At 35.1% G+C, this 23,212-nt stretch overlaps 1 protein-coding gene across 1 annotated transcript in view; it reads right to left on the bottom strand.

Annotated features, from left to right (window-relative positions):
• AKAP6 (A-kinase anchoring protein 6) overlaps positions 1-23,212 on the bottom strand; it is a 233,008-nt gene that overhangs the window by 192,967 nt on the left and 16,829 nt on the right. Inside the window, exons 2-3 of the mRNA XM_070935849.1 lie at positions 10,435-10,686; positions 3,157-4,947 (exon numbers count right to left, since the gene is read on the bottom strand). Coding sequence (XP_070791950.1) covers positions 3,157-4,947; positions 10,435-10,686 — 2,043 coding nt within the window. The remainder of the gene's footprint in view (positions 1-3,156; positions 4,948-10,434; positions 10,687-23,212) is intronic.

Raw genomic sequence — 23,212 nt, 5'->3', positions numbered from 1 at the left:
TCAAATGCCATCCTACACTGGAGTAGGTATTAGCTGCCATTTTTAATATTTATATGTGTTTATAGCATGGTATAGAAGAGACTCCACTTGACACCTAGTGTGCCCTGATGACACTGTATAATGTTTGCCCATTTCACTTACTCCTTAAGGTGTCATAGTCTCGTCTGAGGAACATCCCACAGAGAAGGAAGACAATTTAGCAAGTCTTAGGAGCAGAGAAATGGAAGTCTAGCACAAAGCCTGAATCTTTTGCCTAGAAGTCAGATCTAATTGGCCACAATGATCATTCAACTCAGCAGCTGAAGTGCCAAATAAACAAAGGAGAATGTGTTAGCAACAAAGGCATATTTGAGAACCTTCAATATACCTGTAAACTCCTGAAACCAGTTCATATTTGATGAGCACCAGATGACCTTAGCCAGAAAAGCCTTTATTATTGAAGCTTTCAGTCTGACAATAGCTCATTGCTAGAAGAAATGTCTATTGTCTGTAAATCTGTGTATTAAGTGCCCCATGTGATATTAATTGCCATTTCTTAATAGATATCCTTAGTGTACTACACATTTGCTGCTTGGATTTTAAGAAGAGACTGGACAATCACTTGTCTGAAATGGTATAGGGTCCCCTGTTTGAGCAGAGGGTTGGACTAGAAGACCTTCAAGGTCCCTTCCAGCTCTATTCTGATTGATTAATTCAAACGTTCACTCTCTTGCTCTGTCTTCAGAAGATCTGAATTCAAAAATCTGCACTTTTTGTTTAACTCTGTTAAGTTTACTTTTCAATTCACAATTTGTTGAGGTCAAACTTCAATTTTCTTGTGAACATTTTTAATAGATATATTGTATATGACCTGTTTATTCATATATCAGTTTTTGTGCACAGTTTCCTAATGCATACAAGTTTGAACATCATGTATACATTTTTTAATGTTGAGTGGCACACTCCAATTTAGGAAAGGACACCTTTGGAATACACATAAATTCAGGTTCAAAGAGAACAAAACTTTCTCGGCTTAGGCCCGGGGTACTTGAGGACCATCTCCTGCCATCCTCCCATCGTCCTGTGTGCTCTCACAGAGCGGGCCTCCTCAGGGTGCCGTCAGCCAGACAATGTCAGCTGGCGGCCCCCAGGGGGAGAGCGTTCTCTGTGGGAGCACCGACCCTCTGGAATGGTTTGCCCATCGGGCTTAGGACTCCCTCCTTCCACTGCGAACTGAAGACGTAGCTTTTTCATCAAATGGACTGACCCATTGAGGGGGTTTTACATTGTAATAATTTTAATTAATTCTAATTAGATTTTAATTTATATTTTATTCATATTGTTGAATTTTATCTTGTAAACCTCTCTGAGTCCTGTGGGAGAAGGGCGGCATATAAATTGCAATAAAATAAAATAAAATAAATAAAATCTTTAATGTTCTGAACTTTCCTTTTCAAAACTGGGCCATGTGTATGGTTATCAAGCAAGTGCCATTGTTGGGGTAAGCGAGTATGTGGGCTTGCTTACTAACAGGCAGAAGGAATAACCTTGAAGAATAGGTGAAAGAGCTTCGACTAAGATAATGGTCAGATAAAATAAATCTGAGTGCAAGGAAAAATTTGAGAAAGTGTCTGAGACATGACTTTCCAAGTTCTCACAAAGATAAAAAGGCACTTGTGGGTACAGAGGTTATAGGTACAAAATCATATTCAGATTCTGCACCTGTATCAGCATTAATAACTTTGGTTTTCTAATCTGGTCCAGTTGGAAGGGTTGATAGTGTACTCACACCAAAAACTTTTCTGAAATGTTCTTAGGTATAAAGAACTATGTGTGGTGTAGGAGTTAGCAGATTTGCGTACCACTGGGGACCAACAATGAAAAATCACTAGTTTTTCTTCAACTCATTTTACTTCACAGGATTGCTATTATGGAGAAAAATCAAAGAACAGAATGCTATCTCTGCCATCTTGAGTTCCTGAAGAAAAGGTTGAATATAAACCTAACAAATAAATATATCAAGTCATTGTTGATATAGAACATGATGTCATTGGGGAGCCCACACAGTGTAGTGATTTGCTTTCTGTTTGCTCCAAGCAGGAAATATGCATTATACATACAGTACATACAGTACATACATACATACATACATACATACATACATACATACATAAAGGTAAAGGTTCCCCTCGCACATATGTGCTAGCCGTTCCCGACTCTAGGGGGCGGTGCTCATCTCCGTTTCAAAGCCGAAGAGCCAACGCTGTCCGAAGACGTCTCCGTGGTCATGTGGCTGGCATGACTAAACGCCAAAGGCACACGGAACGCTTCATATCTATACATACAAATATCTATACATACATATATACATACATACATATCTATTGCTATTTTCACTGAATAGCTGCATTAGAATAAAAGGGATATATGTTATTTTATAAATAAACAATCAGCAGCCTAGTATTTCACAGCAGCTGCACAGATCCTTGCCATCCGGCCCACATTCATGGAAACAACATTTTGCCAGGTTTCAGTTTAGTCTTGTGTTTGGTTTTTACCCATGCTATTATGGATGTACAAAGTTGTAAGCTGGTTTCACATGGAAGTAAACTGACCTAATTTGCTTTCCCCATGCTGAAGTGCATAACAATAAAAGCTATTGTTCCTATTCTTCAAATTCTGCAGTGCAGTTTTATCTTTAAAAATATACCACAATGCATATAACATATTTAAAGCAATAATAAGATGCATGTAAAAAGACATATAGATTGATTTTTTAAAATGGATTCCATTTTAAAAAAGAGCCCTGGTGGCGCAGCAGACTAAAGCACTGTTATTAACATCAGCTGCATGCAATTACTGCAAGTTCAAATCTCACCAGGCTCAAGGTTGACTCAGCCTTCCATCCTTTCTAAGGTAGGTAAAATAAGGACCCGGATTGTGGGGGCAATAAGCTGATTTATTGCCCCCACAATATACAAAAGTATATACAAAAGTATGAAGGCTATTGCTTAACGCATTGTAAGCCACTCTGAGTCTCCAGAGAAGGGCGGCATATAAATCAAATAAAAAAAATATATTTTAGATGATATGGTGCATTTTGCAAATTTCCTCTTTATGCTGCCATATATTGATAAAAAGACAAAGGTCTATCCACTTCATCAATTTCCTACTTACCTCCATTTTTTTCCATACAATTTCATTATTCTCTTGGTGTTGTATATCTTCCATCAGCTGCTGTATTAAAGCTGATTTATTTGTGAGAGTTATTTCATTTTTATCAGAAGCCTGACATACTGATGGCTTTCGTGGCCTATCTTCTAGGTACCTTTTCAAGCTAGATGTGCAAAGTTCTTCATCAGAAATGATATCACTAAGAGGACCCGATTCAATGCTATCTCCTACTGAGGATATGATGTCACTTGAAGAGCTTGGTGAAATTCTACCTAACCTTTTGTGCTTCTTTTTGACCTGATAGGTTGGGTAAAGCTCTGAATCGGAATTCATTTCAGATAGTTCCCAGTCATCGATGTTTTGAATAGTTTCTCCTGGAGATTTCTGTGGAAGCAATTTTGTCAAATTTTCTAATTTCAAAGCTAATACTTCTGTCTGTTTGAGATGTGATGGAAGAGCTAAGTATTCATCAGAGCCATACCAGGCATCACCTGTTTTATTTTCTGTGCTGGCATTATTTGGTGAAGATGAGTGGGTTTTTTCAGCCTTGTTTCTTTGAAGAAGAGGGAAGGGAGATACAGCAGGATCTGATCCAGCTGAAAAGCTGCTGACTTGGCTATGAGTGGGTGAAGCAGATGGTTCTCTTTCACTGCAAAACTGGCCATTCAATTCTTCTTGCTTGTAAGGTTCAGAAGAGGTTGATGTTGTATCACTTTCTGTTCCTTCTATGGAGTGCCTGCTGCCAGAAGAAATTCCATTTTGTAAAGCCAGAACTCCTTTTTTGTTTATCTGATTGGTTGGTGTAGTATTTGATACCATTTCAGAAATCCTGCAGGATGCCACCTCCTCAGGAATGTCATGTGATTTCTTGCACCTCAGCTGCTGCCTTCTAGCATTGTCACTTGACTTACTCAAAGCCATGGACTTTTCTTTGAAATGATTTTGAATTGCAAACTTGAGTTCACTTATGTTGTGTAAACAATCGCACGACTGACTGATGGCAGAAGGGCCATTATTGTACATTGTTTGTAATGTTAGACAAAGTTTGGATCGGTCTGGTGGCTCTAGCAGTGAGGGTGTGCTCTTACTGATTTCTGTCTTAATCAAAGAGAAGTGGTTTTTTATATCATCGACTATATTATCTGTTTTAAATATGTCTTCTTTGAGAAACAAGCCCCTCTTGGGCAAGGTGGGCTGTGTGGGTGAATTCTCATTGTAGTCAAAACCATCTTGAATTGATCTCTTGGGTGTTGAATTTTCACTGTGAGGGTGATGATTAGCTTTTGCACCATTGGAGGACACTGGATTTGGCTCCTGTTTTATTGTTTCTAAGACCTTCTTGTGGCCAAACGAGACAGCCGAATCCTCAGAAGCTACTTTACAAAAGGGTAAGTGCTCAAAAAGATGAGTGAGTGAAAGTTCAGTTGATGATTCTTTGCAACTTTGGCCGTCCCCCTGCAGCTGATCTATTGACAAGGGTAGGTGGATTTCCTTTGTATTAATACTTTCATTGCATTTGGAAGCACCTGAATCTGTTGCTACACCAAGTAATCCCACATTTCTAGTAAGTTCTGGAAAGGTTTTGTCCATTTCACTACAGCTCCAAGACTCAAAAGATGTTATTTTAGCTGGACTGGAAGTCATGTCCCCAAGAGCACCAAGCAAATCCTCACTGGGGCTGTAGTCAGACAGTTCAAAGGCAGTAATTCCACAGTCTAGGGATAAATAATTTTGAGAGCATTTGATAGTTAACTGTCCTGAGTCATCCACTTCTGTTAAAGAATCAAGACGGTCCTGTAACAAAATCAAAAGAGTAAAAACAGTTGTGCTTATGATTTTTAAAATCTATAATGCTAAACTTGCAAATACAGAAACGGGAACAGTAGAGAGGGGTGTCCTCTTGATCTTCAGAACATTACTGATCATAAAATTATTGCATTGCTTTATAGATTTCACTGAAAGTGGATAACATTAATTAAATAATGAAGAATGCAATAATGGAAGAAATTGTCCAGTTGTTGGCAGTTTTAAATAATTGGTGTAGAAGTGATGTGCTATGCCTGGATAACATTGAATGGAATGCAAATGGCAAAAAGTTCATGAACCAATGTTTAATGGAGCCATATGCATTAAAGTCAGTCCCTGATGGCATTTTATTATATTATTCTTATTTATTACTATCATGCAAGGAATCCGAAATAATAATTAATTTGTTCAGAATGCAATATGTAACTTGGGTTAGTTGCATATCCTTACAATTTCAGATAGTCAGAATATTTTATTTCTCTTTACTTGTATATATGGAATATTACAATGTTTCGATTTATTTCATAGTCTTTAAAAAAATTTCATTTTGTATTATTCAGTTGCCACTTAATTAAGCAAAAAGATAATCTTCTATTTTCTGTTTTTTATCCTTTCTTCGGGAGAGGAAAACTGGGAGAATTCTTGAATCACCCTTTAATTTTTAAATGAATTTTTTTAAAAAAATGTCTAATACATGAGGATAAATAATGTTTTAACTTTAATCTAAAACTCTTTTATGGGCAGTTTAAATTTTTAAAGACTGTGATTGCACATATTCAAATATTTCTATAAAATTTCATAAAAATAGATTTGGAATTATAACAGATCACCTGCCATTATTTATGTTAAATTATATTATTGTGTAATTGCCATAATAGATTTGTATAATTTTTGGGATAGTTCCTAATTCTTGTTTAAATCAAAGGCATACTAGGATATTATGATTATTAAACAAATGTGTTGATTTTTTTAAAAAAAGTTTTAGCAGAGGCAGACATATAAAGTACATTACGATAGAAATGTAGAAGGTTGGAGGGAAATGTTGTATCCCAAAATTTCCCAGGTTAAAATGTTTTTCTAGAGCAATATTGGAGACAAATATTATATTGTATTTCCAACTTGTTTTTGCTTTTCTTTCTTATACTGCAAACAGCATCAACGTTGAGAGTGAAATAGTTGTTCTCCTGATACATGCCATGACTTGGATCTTATAACACTTTCCTGACCTGGTTTTGCCCTGCTTGTAGCCCTGTGAAGTGAGCAAGGAACAAGTTTTCCTTATTCTAGTATTTACCCCCTGCAACAGAACTATGGAAACTATTTCTGATATTTGACACAGGACACAAAACAAATTCAGAGCCAAAGAATGTAACTATTTGTTGAAAAATAGTCCCAAACACTTATTTTCTTTTTAGGCAGCACTCTCCTTAATAGTGTGACTATTTTTGAACCATGTCAGTCTGTCTGTCTGTTTGTTGGGTCTATCTGTCAATGAGAGAGAGAGAGAGAGAGAGAGAGAGAGAGAGAGAGAGAGAGAGAGAGAGAGAGAGAGAGAGAGAGATGGAGAGAGAGAGTAAATGTCTGTCTCTATTGGTCTGTCTGTCTGTCTGTCTGTCTGTCTAGTATTGTGTTTCCCCGAAAATAATTCCCTGTCTTATATTTTTTTGAACCCTGAAATAAGCGCTTGGCCTTATTTTCGGGGAGGTCTTATTATTTTGGGGCGCGTAGAGAAAGATGGGGCTCCTCTTGCCATCTTACCTGATTTCCAGCTCTATGTTTAAATATTTTCAGGAAGGGCTTATTTTCGGGGGGAGAGGCTTATTTTAACACATGCGCTCAAAAGCCCAATTGATTTTATTATCAGGGGATGTCTTATTTTTGGAGAAACGGGGTATTTCCCTGAAAACTTGCATTTTTTATCTCCTGCTTCATGGACAGAATAAATCTATGTTCCAATAAATTCATCCCTTCCTTATGGGAAAGATTTACTCCTGGTCATTTTAAGGATATTGTATCGTGCTGTTTCTTAATGGGGAAAAGTTCTTACATATGCGTTTGTGACATGTTACTTTCAATGGGTTTGCTGGGAAATACTATTCCACAGAAGGAATAAATAATGGTTGGCTGAAATAGCTACTGACAAAACAGACTGAAACGTTATTGGCTGAAGGGTCAAACATACTTGTAAGCCACAGATAATGAGGACTGATTGTTTTTAAAAGTGAATCAGTTTAATGTGTGTTGTGAATGAAAAGAAAGTGGTATGACAAACCCTCAATTGTGTAGCATTTAAAAATGAATATGTGATGTTTGAGATCATGTTAAGATAGGAAAACTGTAGCATGGTAAGAGCCGTAGGTGCAACACAAAGCCATTTTTAATTAATTCCACTGACCACTGGAATTCATATTTACAGCATGTCTCCAAATGTGACATTTATTGCTCCCAAGACACCAGGGAAAAAAGGAGTGGCATCCTTAGACATGTAATGCAAGATTTAAAAGGCAAGTAGGAGATTGACCTGTGTTTTAACATTTGGGGGATTAGGTGCAAAGTACTAATAAATTTCTTTTATGCACAAAAATAAAAACTCATATCTAATAGTGCTTGGAGAATAGGTTTGGAGTGTAAGTTCAAATTTTAGTCATTTAAGCATTCATTTGATAATGTAAGTCAAAGTTTCTTCCTCTGAAACTATGGTTGTAGAACTCATTTATTTACAACAGTGAATTGGAATTTCAATCAAAATTAGATCTAGAGAAATGGTGCGTCAGAGGCAGATACCAACAGGAAATGCAGGTGGGAGAGGAATGGACTCAGTTTCAGAACCAACCACTCTCTTCTAATCTGCTTCTGAAAAAACTGTGAAGTGATTTATATTTTTATCATCTTTATCAAGCTTCTGTTACTTAAACTGTAGTTGATAGAAAGAAAAAGAACCAAACCAACAGTTCTGATAATTTTTTTGTAAATTTATGTATACATATATGTATAAATGTACAACTTAAATCAAGGGAGTGTTTGTGAAGCCAAAATTTAGGTTTGTGCAGATCTTCAATCCTGACAATTTGTTTTTTATTTCTAAATAGCAGATCCTTCTATTCCATACTATGAAAAAGTCTAAATCTTTTGCTACATTAAGCTTATGGAGCATTAGATGGTTCTGTCCATGTTTATCTCTTCAATTAATTGACAGACGTTAACATGAAGGTGACCCATTATAAAGCCATCATGAAGCACTGGCATTAGTTCCATTGTCATTTTATAGTCCCTGTAGAATATTGGTCTGTCTGAGCCAGAGCAGGAAAAAGTGAAAGACATTATATTTAGTCAGTGGTGAAATCTAAAATTTGTTACTATTGGTTCTGTGGGCGTGGCTTGGTGTGTGGGGGGGGTAAATATGACTGGGTGGGTGTGGCCAATTTTTTTTTTTTACTTTTAAAACCATTTTTTCGGCGAAGAGGTTGTAAAAAAATGCTTTCAAAAGGCTCTGACGATCCCAGCTGAGTTGCCTGATCGGCAGAGGCTTTTTTTTTTTTTACTTTTAAAAGCATTTTTTTTGCCAAAGAGGTTGTAGAAAAAATGCTTTTAAAAGTTAAAAAAAAGCTTCTGATGATTGTGCAGTTCAGCTGGGCATGGGAGGGAGCAGGGATTTTTGCTACTGGTTCTCCGAACCACCCGCCTCCATCGCTACCGGATCAGGTGATCCAGTCCAAACCAGGAGCATTTCACCCCTCTATTTAGTGAATTAATTCCCAAACATTTCTACAGCAGTGCTCAATATTTTAAGAAACTGTTACACTGTCATGCATAGGTCTTTGATGGAGCAGCTTAGAAGGCAATGTCCATTTAAATATGATTAAGTGTTTGTCATTTGTAGTGATCAATTAGATAAGTATTGTGTGCTCAAGAAAGTAAGGACTCATCAGTTCATATATAATCCCAAGAATTAAGAACATAGGAAGCTATGATATGTTAGGCTAAGGTCCGCATTAATCCTGTATTGTTTCTCATAATGGCCAACTAAATGAAACTGAGTGCTTACTAGCAGAAAAATGAGATACCTTCTGCAGTTGTTCCTCTATGTACTCCTTCCAGTCTGGAGGTAGTATAAAGTCTTCACATCAAATAGCCTTAGATAAATCTGACTTTTGTACACATATCCAAGTTAGCAGCTATCATCATATCAAGGGGCAATTAATTCTGCAAATGGATTGTGCTTTACAATGTGAAGATCTGCTTCCTTTTATCTATTTTAAATCTTCATCCAATCAGTATTTGGACCATTTCACCCCAGTGCTTCCAGAGACAGAAAGAACTTTATTCTTTCTTATTTTATACACCTCAATCTATGTTCCTCTTGAACTGACTTTTTTTCCAAGTTAAAGAGACCTGAACATTACAGCCTTTCCTCATAGAGAAGATGTTTGAGTTGATGTTGTTGTTGTTGTTAAGTTATTATTTTGGTTGACCTCATCTGCATTTTTTTCAAGGTCTATTATAATCCTTTTCAAGCCGTCATCACAATGTTTGTCTTTTTCCGTATGTTCTTGGTAGGGGTATTATTTTGAAAACATTCTGACATAAGATGGCCTAAGAAGAAAAGGTGTGTGTGTGTGTGTGTGTGTGTGTGTGTCTGTCTGTCTGTCTGATTCTGTGTCTCTGTCTATGTCTGTGTGAGTCTTCAAAAGAGCACTGGGCCCTGCAAGAGCTGATGTATACATGCTGACAGAAAGAATAAAAGTATATTAAACTAAAGGACCAGATGTATAGAATTCGTACGTGACAATGTGATCCCTAAGAATGGCTCAAAGCTTGTTTTTTGGTTAAAAAAAAAAGTTTATAGCAGCAGTGAAACAGGGCAGAATCTAAATACTCCAAAATAATGTCTATCCATAGGACTGGTATGCAAGGATGTATGTGAAAGATATTCCACTTTTGAATAAATTACAATTTAAATGAGATTTATGACAGAGGTTGTTCCAGTTTCAAGAAAATCTTGCCTATAATGAATGTGTGCATATTTGTGTAATCATGGGGAAAATATTACTTGTGGGTTAATACATTCCCTTAACAGTATTGTTAATGTGAACCTGTATGCTTCCATTAAGGGAATCATTATGATTGATGTATCTACCTCTGTGTTAATCGTAGGGAATAAGCAATGCACTTAGCTATCTTTACAGCTTAAGGTTACAATAGCTTTTTGCTTTTAGCTCTACAGTTATCTCTGAAACAGCCACCTCAAAAAAAAAAAATACATTTCATTTCAGCTGGATCAGTCACTCTGAAAGAAGGACTATAGTTTCAGTTTTTTGCTTTACTAAAACGGACTGATACTGGAGTTATCTCAACAGGCCTAAACCCAGCAGATTCTGCTGCGAACTGATTTATTTGCTGTAATAAGGATAAAGTAGGCAAACAATTCTAGGATTTAGAATTCGAAAAGGAATTTCTTATATTTACTTGCCATACCTCTTTTGTTTCTTCTGTAAAAGCTTGCAAAATATCAGTTTGCCTTGTGTAATTTCCATTGGCATCTTGCAGTCCCTGAAGAATTCTCTCTCTCAGAACCAGGACAGAAACTCGAAGCTGATGCCAAAGAAACTGTACTGTGTGGATATCAACAATTACATTAACTGAGTAAGACAGAAGTTTCAGGGAAAATTCAGTCTCTAGAAGAGCATGGATTTGTTCAACATGATCAGAGATATCTTCACATATGTCCTGCAACAAGAGAAAAAAGAAAATATTACCCACAATTATTTCAAAATTCATTCATTCATTCATTCATTCATTCATTCATTCATTCATTCATTCACTATACAAAAGGCATAAAGATTGTGCATATAAGGACACACACACAACACACACTGATAGTAACTAAATATGCACATGAGATCAAAAGCTCATTTTTGATATTTTATGAACTTCAGGAAAATTGATATCTTTTGCACGTTTTAGTAGATTGTACTGGTGAGAATAATTAGCATTTGATAAATCAATATCTGAACTCTAAGCACACTATGTTTTAAGTGCTTTGATCTTTCCTAAAAACCTGGAAATAGTATATGGTCTCTTTTAAAATGTGTACATAGATTGTTATGTTAATGAGAACTGATTGATTCTAATAGCAGTGAAAGATGCTTTCAGCACTGTAAATATAATAATAATCCTTTAGTAAATAATACTGTTTTTTTTTCAAAAATTGGTATTCTTTCTTAGAGAAAACAGCATATATAAGAAAGCTTATATGAGGCTGATATAAACTTCTTTTGATTACTTCCAACTCTGATTTTATGACATCCAATGCTAAAGGTTGGCTGCTGAGCTTGAGCGCTGTAACACAACAGCTAATAATTAGATTACATTAGAATAGAATTTTTTTATTGGCCAAGTGTGATTGGACACACAAGCAATTTGTCTTTGGTGCATACGCCCTCAGTGTACATAAAAAGGAAAGATATATTCGTCAAGAATCATAAGTTTCAACACTTAATGATAGTCATAGTGTACAAATAAGCAATCAAATCATACTAGGAAACAATCAATATAAATTGTAAGAATACAAGCAACAAAGTTACAATTATATAGTCATAATAATATCAAGATAGCATAATTACAATAACTAGAATGATAATCCTGAGGAACATGTACTGCCAAGATATCTAAGTAGTTCATTAACAATGACAGAATGTAGTGTTTTTAGATTGTACATTAAGAACTAATTATATTTCTGTTCAATGATCAAATGCCTCCTACATCTTCCCTCTAGGTAAATCCTGCATCCCAGACAAGCCATATTTGCATCGTGTGTCATATTCAAGAACTTATAAAGCATCAATGTTCTACTTTACATTTGTGAACATCTTTGTTTTCTTAATTGAGGTGTGTACATTAATTTGTTTCAGCTGACTAACAGCAATGTTACGTAGGTCATTTATGTGTATACTACCAAATTTAATATTTCTATTAAAAATAAAGGACAATGGATGTTAGTTGTTTTGAAACAATAAGGACTTGTTTATGCATATTAATGAATATCATGTTTCATATGTATTGAATATATCAGTTATTTAGGTATTTGTATCAAATTATTTTAGATATACAGTATTTCTCAAATAATTCCACTGAATGTGAATAAGATATATAAGTCATTTCTCTGACTTCAAGAGATAAGAGTCATTGAACTGTAACAACTGTCATTGTTATCTACTTTGCGGTAGATAACAATAATAAAATGAGTATAATTCCAATGATATTTTATATTTTGCATGAAATGTGCATATATGTAAATGTGTATTTATATAAAAAAAATTAAAAATTCAGTATACAATTTTAAGTTTGAATCAAGTTGAAATGATATATTTGAAACAAATAATGCTATTCTCAGTTAAAGATAGGGCTGTTGATTCTTTTGACTAGAATTTCACTAGTATTAAATCTTGGACATCTTCTCTTACTGTAAATTCTCCTCCTTAGTTGTTTTTGGAATATTTATATATAATATCTTTGTATTAAAAATAATAGCATATTATTTCTGGGAAACGTGTTTTGATCCTTTTTCTAAGCTAGTTTGATCTATGGAATATGTTTTGGAGTATTTGTATATACCATGGAACCTTTAGTTAATTAAACTCTTTTGGATTAAATATAATACATTTACTATATCTCTTAATTTGACCTATGGGGTACACCAGATATCTGCCTTTGATTGATCCAGGACTGCCTTTGATGCTTGGAAGAACAGTGTGTTCTTCCAAACAGACCACAGTTTTTCCACGACTTATCTCCTATATAAACGGGAGGTTCCAGATGAAAGTCACAGTGAAGACCAATAAAGCCTAAGACAGTAGATGGTACATTGCAAGGTACATTGCATGATATGACTCTGTTGGCATAAGTCATCCATTGATTTGGGTTGAGATAATGCAGTATGTTGATGGCATTCAATGGTACCCTACCCCTCTACGATAAATTGCAAATTCTATGGAGGTCTGGAAACAGTATCTGGAAGCTATTAGGGACTAGATGGAGGAGTTCTAGAAGATAACGCTGCTGTTTACTCATAAGTATCTTGGCTGTCCTGAAATATTATTTCCCATTAATGGTGATATTCATCTCCTTTGTCTCTATATACAGGTTACACCAATATCAGGCCTACAGGCTAAAAATTACATTAACTGCTTCAATTGGTTGCTGTTTTATTTATTTTTTTATTTTTCAAATTTATATAGTCACCCATTTCACAAAACAAGTAACTCTGGGTGGACTACAGAGTCCACTAAGTTAAAAAACAGTACACAAATAACAATTATGAAAAACATTTTTTTAAAAATTATAAAAATGCAGCTAAAAAGATAAATAATGGGTGAAGGGATATCAGGAGCAATGGAGCCACCTCAATAAACACTTCTTTACTCATTTGACACATGACCTTTGAACATTCCTAATGTTATTCCTATACAATAATACATTTATTTATTTAATTTAATAAAATTTATATGCCACCCTATCTCCGAGGACTCAGGACGGCTCACAACAATAAAACCAGTTAAAAATATAAAATACATAAATGTACATATATAATTTATATTAAAACCCCCAAAATCTAAAAACCCTCTCAGTCCAGGCTGGGCGATATGAACAACCATATTACTTGAGAAAAATTAATAGGATATATTGTGATTGACTTATGTGTCCTGATTTTTTTATATAACCTGGATTTGTATGAGCAGCAGGAATCTGCTTACTATCTGCAGATCCCCAGAAAAATGGCCCAGGACTACAGATGGTGTCCAATATTCAAAAGCTCATGTTCTTCTCTTGAATACTTTCCTTCTTCACTTGCTGATTTCCTATCTTCAAACCTGTTTCAGTTGTTCTTTTCATAAGGCAATGTACCTTACATAATCCTAGCTGTGGAAAAGGGTGGTTTGCTGTCTGAATAGATTCATACATGGCACTACTATTTAGTCTTGGTTTTGGTTGTTTTAGTCCATGTATACAATAAAGTTATAAAGTCATAAAGCATAATGAAAAAATGTTGGTTGACTTCCAATCTGCCTGCAAGTAAAGAACATCATGTTTCTGCAGAGTAGATAAGGATGGCACACAGTGGTGGGTTTCAAATTTTTTTACTACCGGTTCTGTGGGTGTGGCTTGGTGGGCGTGGCTTGGTGGGCATGGCAGGGAAAGGATAATGTAAAATCTCCATTCCCATTCCAATCCAGGGGAAGGTTATTGCAAAATCCCCATTTCCTCCCAATCAGCTGGGATTTGGGAGGCAGCAAATAGATGGGGGCAGGGCCAGTCAGAATTTTTACTACTGGTTCTCCTAACTACTCAAAATTTCTGCTACCGGTTCTCCAGAACTGGTCAGAACCTGCTGAAACCCCCTCTGATGGCACAGATCATGATAGCATGCCAGACAAAGCAGGAATGGAATCTTAGCAAATAAACAGCAATGGAAGGATTATCAGACACCATTGGACAATTAGGAAGATAGATTAGGCAAGACAAACAACTCCTACTTCCATTATGCATTAAGTTTTCAAGATTGAAGCTTAGAAAATTAGAATTAGGATTTCAAGTAAATAAGTAAATCCTCATATGGTACACAGATCACAAAAAGAAAACTGAACAAACTATATTACTGATTTTGACCTCTGATTAGCCTTCAATTTTCTTAATAAAAATATGTGGTTTAAGAAATCTAGCCATCAACCATTAGCAGAATTTCTGTCCCCATGTTGTTACTTTTGGTTCAAAATCCAGCAATCAGATAGTAATCCCAGGACTAAAAAATACTTTCTTTGCTAAAAATTATGTCCACTTTATACTAGTTGCCTAAGTAAAAAAAAAAAAAAAGGTTTTGTTTTTTAAAACCTAATTTATCAAGCACAAATTTGCAAATCTATGGATTTGATTTTGAGTTGTAGTTTTTAGAGAACCACTTAGAGCTATGGAGTTTCTCAACATATTAAAGCTTGACTTTTCTATTATACCAACTATCCACTTAACCTAGTCTACGTAACAGCTGAACCAATAATTTACAGTTGCTACTATCTATCAGACAAACCCTCTGCCAACTTCAAAAAACTCTAGCATATAAATACTGTTGCAACAAAAGCTTGAACACTGACAAACTCTATTTACTTGGAAGTTAGTTCTAGTGAATTCAAAGGTCTTATTCTCAGGAATAAAAATATGGATTCATAATATCTACTCACGTCCATTTTTTTTAATCACATATTTTTTAAAAAATAAGTACTAATGGAGGGATTTTTTTCTGGAGTTATTACAGTGCAGCAATATACAGCATATAAAATCTAATAGAATATAAAAAGTTCCAGGACTTCATAATTACAGAATAAGAGCGTTGCAAATAAATGTATGGCTTTATGTTCCTAATCTTTAAATTTTATGCAAAAAATAGTGATTTACATATTTCATAAGACATGCTTACATGCAAGACAGATTTTTAAGCATGTTTGCCTTAATTAATTGAATTTAACATTATAATTGTTTCCAGGAAGAGAAATTTCAAGATGAAGTTGGAAAGGTAGGATTGCTATTGGTTGTCCTTCTTGTTCTTTGTTTACGATCACCTGATTTCTGATGGAATTAATGTTGCTTTATGGATCTACTGCCATTCCACTGAAATTGTGGAAATAAGCATGGTTTTATAACAGAATAGGATACTGTACGTCCTTGAGGTATAAAAATAATAAAATGAGCATCTGCAGTCAACCACCTACCAAATCTTCAGATTACGAACAATGACAAGATAACAAGAACAAGATAACAAGAACAAGAACAGAATAACAAGAACAACAAAGGAAAGAGCAGCAGCATCTCTGATGGATCTCAGCATATTATGCTTGGATTAGTAGGTGTCCCTAATCTGTTCCTTCTATTATTTGCTATTCTGTGGATGACCATTTTGGACTACCAGGATTTAGATATCGTTGCTTGCTGTATCTTTGATGTCTTTGAAATAGTAATAGTAACATTTAAATAGTGTCATTAAAGTTTTGATGATCCAAAAATAGGAAAGAGATCTTGGAGTAAATGTACATAATTAAATGAAGGTGTTGACACAGTATGCATTCACTGTAAAAAAGGCAAATAGTATGTTAAAAATAATAGGAACTGCTACTGAAAATAGAGATGCCAGTATCATATAATTCTCTTATATAAATAATAACCTGATTGCATCTGGAAGTATATGTGCAGTTCTGGTTGCCACATTTCAAAAAGGATATATTGGAGATAGAAAAGGTTCAGAGCAGAACAATTAAGATGATGAAGGGGTTGCAACAGCTTCCCTATGGGGAAAGATTGAAGAAAGGAGCTTTTTAGTCTAGACTCTAGAAAGATGGAAGGTAAGTGAAGAAGAGGACAACCAGCTGCAAGTGGATAGACTTAGTTATACCAGTTTTAAATGCCTGTTAGAAGATCTGAAAGACCAGGTTAGAAACAGATCACCATGGAGAACAATCTATGTGTCACTAAGAATCAACAATAACTTGATGGCACATTATCTTTTTTTTCTTTTAGAAAGAGGTGCATGAAAGGAGAAATAACTGAGGTTTACAAAAGTATGCATAGTGTTGATAAAAGTCAGACAAGTTATTTTTCTCTTCAAAAGCACTAGAACCAGAGATGACCCAATGAATCCTGGAAGATTTATCGCAGATAAAAAAAAAAAGTATTATTGTTTTTACATAACACACAATTCAACTTTGGAATTCATTTCCATGAGATGAAATTCTGGCTACATCTGGCTTGATTGGCTTCAAAAATGGACTATACTAATTCAGGGAAGTCCTGGGGATTGATGACTATTGGCTTTGATGGCAGCAAGACTGCTTCTGAAAGCTATCTGCTAGTAGAATGGTGGGGTACTTTGCACAATTGGTTGGTTACTGTGAGAACTGCTGGACTAGATCTAGATATTCGGGGAAACAGGGTAATAAAGATTTCTGTTTGATTTCTGTATAATTGAGAAAGAGATTAAAAAAAATACATTGGGTATGATCATAAGGGATATTGCACAAAAATTATAAATTTTACAAATATGTTTATTTATATCTTAGTTGATGTATTATTGTTTTGAAAGAACAGCCATTGTACGTGCAGTACTGGCAAGTAGTCTCTTCTAAGACTTCTTTACTACTAAATCCAACAGAACTACACAGGAATTCACTCTATGTCAGCTGCCCCTAGAGGAAATGTGCCAAGTTGATGGAATGAAAGCTATTTCCGGGTGAGACAACTATGGCCTTGAAATAATGAGGGTTCAAGTAACAAACAGAAAATAAAAACCCAAATAACAAAATGGCATACTAGTCAAGATGTGTCTGTCTGTGTGTGTGTGTGTGTGTGAGAGAGAGAGAGAGAGAGAGAGAGAAAGAGAGAGAAAGAGAGAGAGAGAGAGAGAGAGAGAGAGAGAGACAGACAGACAGACAGACAGACAGACAGACAGACTGACAGACTGACAGACTGACCGACCGACCGACCATGGGCAATCTGAATTTAACTCTGTTGGGGAAAGAAGACTTTTAATCAAGCTGAGTTATTTATAACTCAGTGAATATTAATCCTGCAGGGTTTCTAAGGTCTGGAGTGAAAGAGGGGGAAAATATGCTTCATGTAAAACTAATTATTTTTAAATTCCACAGTCACTGCAATTTCAAATGTGAGATGTCTGGTAATGCTTTTTCTTTGGATTTTTTCCCCTAACCAAATCCACATTTTTGTTTCTTATCAGGTTCTGAAACTAAAGAAAAATAAATGTATTCCTCTTTCTGTACAAGATGTAAAAGTAGTCCTCGACTTACAACCATTTGTTTAGTGAACATTTGAAGTTACAATGGCACTGGAAAAAAATGACTTACGACTAGTTTTCACACTTACGACTGTGGCAGCAGCCCCATTTGTAACCTTCCCAGTTAGTTTCTGACAAGCAAAGTCAATGGGGGAAGCCAGAGTTGCTTAACAAATGCATGATTCATTTACCAACTGCAGTGATTTGCATAAAATATCGTAAAATGGGTCTCATCTCACTTAACAACTGCCTTGCTCAGCAATGGAAATTTTAGGTTCAATTGTTATCGTAAATCAAGGATTACTTGTAGTCATAGATATGCCATGCAAAAATGATTCATCTTGACAGCTAAATAAATAAGCATTTCTGGTATGATCTTCATTTTATAAAGATGGGTCTTTCCTAAGAAACCAGAGAGAAAAACTTAATATGCACTGCATTATTAATCTGAAGATCTAGTTCTCCAGGAACAATATTTTCAAAAGTCAGCAGACAATATCCCTCTTTCCTATACTGTCTCATACATTCTTAGAGTTCCATTTTCATCATAGCTTTGTATCACTTCCATTTAAAGCTGATCAAATACATTAGGTCCCATGTAAGCTACTGTCATAGACAGAACTTTCCTCCTTTTTCAGATCCCAAGATAAAAATTATAAGAATATCATTAGTCCCATGGTTATTTAAAACATAAATAATAACTCATGGAAAATCTAAATGTCTAAGAATTTCAGGCAGGGTCCTTCGTTGACCTATTTGGAGAATAGGACAATGACTATGGCATCTTCTTATGTCAAGTGAAACGCTACCACTGGAGCTGCCCAGACTGATGGGAATCAGGGAGTATATAAATTTAATAAATTATATGGGTAATCTACAATTAGATTTGCAAAGACTGGTGAAAACTTAATAATTCAAGTCTTAACGAAGGACTTAAGAATTATTAAGATACTATCTTAGAATATAGGCAGATCCTATAAGCAACTCCCAGAGTAAACAAACAAAAAAAAAATCCTAGGGTGTTCAGATCCAATAAATTCAAATTTCCAAGTATCAAGGGAGTTCTAAGTATCATTCCAAGGGCTCCAATCATGATCAGTATAACAGCAAATTTCTTTTTCCATAAGCATTCAACTTTAATCTGCAAGTTCTGGTAGACTGTAATTTTTAACAATCATATTACCAATAGCAACTTCAATGAACCCGACTTTCTTCTTGTCAATGACTGTTATATCAGGCACATTATGAACAAGGGGACTTTTTGTTTAGATTTTGAAGTCCCATAAGACTTTAGCCTGCTCATTTTCCAAAATATTCTCATCTTGATAGCCCCATTGGTTCTTGCCATATTCAAATCCAAACCCCTGGCAAAGTTTCCAGTAAATAATTTTGACAACTTGGTCACAATGTTGCCTACAGTTGGTTTGTGAAATTTTACTGCAACACTGATCAAATGGTCAATTATTTCATCCTTTTCGCTACAAAATCGTTATGGATGGTTGCACAGTCGGCCAGATGTTTAGACTGGATTTGGCATTTTTAGCCACTTATCAAGTCCTTCCCAAAAATATGGGATAGGAAGATGTTATTTTTAATTGTTATTATTATCAAACTATAGCATCTCCTTTAATATATATGAACTAAGAAGAGTTATACTATGTATAATATCCATTGTTACAAGACACAAACGTGCAAAGATTATAATAACACATCTGCTTACTATAGAAATGAAACTGATGGATCATTATTCTAACTAGATCGTTGTTACCTACTAATTATTTAATTCATTTAACTTGATTTCTGTAAACTTTGGATAATATAGTACACACGTTAATAACATAGTTGCAATAAATTATATCCACCATGTTTTTATTATGAATTTGTTAAGATAAAATAAAAATGATTCACTATATTTTAAGCCAAACTTTACAGCCAAGACAATGTAGTTGTATATAACAGCACTATTTTTAATCGTACTTTGAATTATAAATAGCCAAGCAACACTGTTCTAAATCTTGCTAAAATACAAGTATTATTTTTCGCTGATATTAATCACAGAAGAATGAATCTTTAGATCAAAAGCTTAGAATCCATAGAAACTTGAAAACCTACCCAGAATAAAAAAAAAGGGTGCTATGGCAACCCTTCAAATATACTTAATCACACAAATTATTAAGATCATGATAATGTCAACCAGTTACCACGGAAACTTGATATATTGCCTGTTAAAACAGAAAGAAAGGGGGGTTGGAACTTATATTTAACAAGATAGTCTAATGTACTAATTCCTTAAACACCTTGTAATACAGTAATTATTTCAACATCAAGTATTGTTGACAGAAATTACAGCATGCAAAGGAACGAAGAGCTAAAGGGAAGTTCATAGACATGAAATACGATTCCCTTTAAAAAGCTACAGTACAAAACAGCATCTGCAAAGGTTACACTTTAAAAACGAAGGTTTGCAGATCTGTTTCCAGAATGCTTATGCTTGTTAATTATTTCCCACTACAAGGTTTCCTACCTTAATTGTTTTGAATGGAGAATTTTCATTCATCTATTTAGCAGAAGATTAATAACCCCCCGTCTTCTTCTTCTTGACCAAAGCACTTAATTTGAGTTAGCGATTCAGGAAACATGCCAACGTAAAATCCAGGCAAATCACAGTTGGATCCATTTTCAATTGTCAGGCAATTGCTTTTGGTTTGTAAAAAAAACCAAATTTAAAATATAACCTTTAAAGAAATTGGTGAGCGCAACATTATTCCTGAGATTAAACCTAGCTGTTTCTTTGCACAGCAGTTTCTGAGCTACTATAACACTAGAATGTTTTCGCTGTCATAAAGATCTCTGACTCACCGGCCACTTGCCACTTGAAATTAGTTGGGTTATTTTAGTCACTGACATGCATTCCAGGAGAATGTTAGCAGTGCACCAAGATGGCAAAAAGGAATCTAATATAAATCGGTCACTTGGTTACAGTGCAAAGCCGATAATAAAGTTTCAGATTTGGATTTATTTCTGGAGAAAGCATTTGTGTCTTGATATGTCTGCAAATTTATGCAGTCTGGCTTAGTAATAAGCTCGGCTGAATTGTGCAGAACATAGTTCTAAGTAAACATTTACAGGATTTATATGACAAATCGAAACACTGAAAAGCAAGTGCCTTATGCAATCTTTGGGATTTGTGAGCAAACATGATCTGGATTTTAAAGTGTAGCTGGAGAAGTTTTGAAAGCTCTGAGATAAAAAAAAATTCGGAGCACCAAGATCAGAAGGTTGGAAACATTTGCTTCCCTTTTGCAGTGACTCACAGAACTAGAAAAATATTAAATTCACACTGGGAGCTGCTAGCTTTTTCAGTACTATATAATAGTGGTGAACTGAACTGAGAATAAAATGTTGATATATTTTTCAGCTCAGATGTTCTTGGTGCTTCATTAGAGGAGAAATGCCAAACTACCCTGCGGATATTTTATGTCAACAAAGCAAAATTCATTGTAATACATCCTTATTTCCTTGAAGGAAGGGGAACCAACAATTTGGAGGTGGAGGGTGGAGAAACGAAAACTATTAAATCTACTATTTTGAACTGACTTAATCAAAATTCATATAATGTTGTTTATTTTTTTTAGAAAGAAAGGTTCATGAAAAACAGACCACTGTAGAAGTTTCATCTATGACTTTCAAGACCAATATTATGCATTCTGACCGAAGATAAGCTATCACTCTCACATCTCAGCTGACATTTTAGTTGTACAATATAATTGATTAAGTAGAACCAACATTTTGAACTAAGCCATTTTCTTCATATCTTTCAGAAAAGCACAAAGTAGATTCAGTAAGCCTGCTGCAATAAAGTATCACATTGAATTTTCATTTCCCCCCCCCCACTACTTCTGAGAGATTAAACAGTCAGACAGATTAGCTTTTACCCTTAAGGATTTAATCAAGTGATTTTTTTAAAAAGTGTGCAATTTCCTGCAAAAATAGTGGGGAGACCGGCTCAGCTAGTTCCTCACCCTCACCATCCATCTTTGAAAGGATGATGGTTAAATTCCTTTCATATCTAAGCAATGGGGTTACATCACTCTGAATGAGCTATATAAAAACAGCTGTTACATTCCATATTTGTGGACCTTTATCTTATTATTCAGCTGTGCCTTCCAGACAAGTAGGAGTGCAATGAAATGGAAACTACTGGGACAGGAAGCGCAGGATCACACCAGGCCTGCAAGTGAAAAGTTAAGCTGCTATATGAGGAGAGTACCCTAGCAACTAAAGAATAAGTACAGCCACGTGAATATTAGTCCATCTGATAACTAGAATTTTGTCTGCTAGGAAGCTGTTGCATACTGTTCAGTGTGTCTTACATTTGCTTTTGTACAAGCTTAGTTTGCTTAACACAAGTGTGTGCAGATAATCAAGTATAATTATGACTCCTCCTCTGATGGAGAAGAATCATGTCATCCCTGCGCAGCCTTATTGGTTAGATTTATTTTCTGGTATAACCATGGAATTAAAATTCATTGAGAGTTCAATCTTTTTCCAAAGAATTAAACTGAAGCCAGTTTCTTATCACACTACGCATATCAATGATCTCAACAAGAAGACCATATGGAACTAACCAGATCAGCAGTGGAGGCCCCATCCCACCTTCTTTAATTATAAAGGTACTCCAAAATTTCAGATCAACAACATGTGGAACATCATGAATACATAGTTCATGTATGGCAGTACAGAACAGGCTTGCCATACTGAGCTGTAGCCTCATGTACTGGAAGAAGTGTTTTTACTGGAAGATAGGTGAAAATATGTTGTTCAGCAAATGCTTCAGGCTGGCTATATAATTATAAGCACCTTCAGGCTTATAAAACTGTAGTACTGACAGTTAATTATAAGTAACATCATTGGTGATATATGTTTTTATCTGCAAGTGAAAAATGTTTACTGATTTTTTTTTCTAACTGTATTTTATATTCCTAGTTACCAGCTTAATTTAATTTAAATTTCATAGATTTTGTAACTTGAAAATGATAAATTAAAGTAAGATTAAAAAGTTTTCATCAAAGAAAATCTATGCATTACACCTAACAACTGCTTTTCAATTACCACTATCAAGAACACAATTATCAGTATGTGTATTTAATCTCTATTTTACTTTTTTCTGGTTTCATTTACTGTTTCTCCTTGTGCCCCAGTCATGGACTTATAATATCCTATCTGTTCTAATAAAATGATCCACAGAACCTTACATCAGAATTCTCAACCCTTAGATTGCAACTACTGAGGGGTCACAATCAAATCTGAGAATGGTTACAAATTGGGGCCAGTTATGAGAACCTCATCCTGTTCTACCCAGACACCACATCCAGGCAGATCAAGGCCAAATTCTTATAAGGCTCCAGCTTTGCATGAGTC

Source organism: Pituophis catenifer, unplaced genomic scaffold (genome assembly GCF_029215685.1).
Source record: "Pituophis catenifer annectens isolate HBS135680 unplaced genomic scaffold, rPitCat1.0.hap2 SCAF_1, whole genome shotgun sequence".
NCBI lineage: Eukaryota > Metazoa > Chordata > Lepidosauria > Squamata > Colubridae > Pituophis > Pituophis catenifer.
This window is presented reverse-complemented; position numbering and strand designations above follow the sequence as displayed.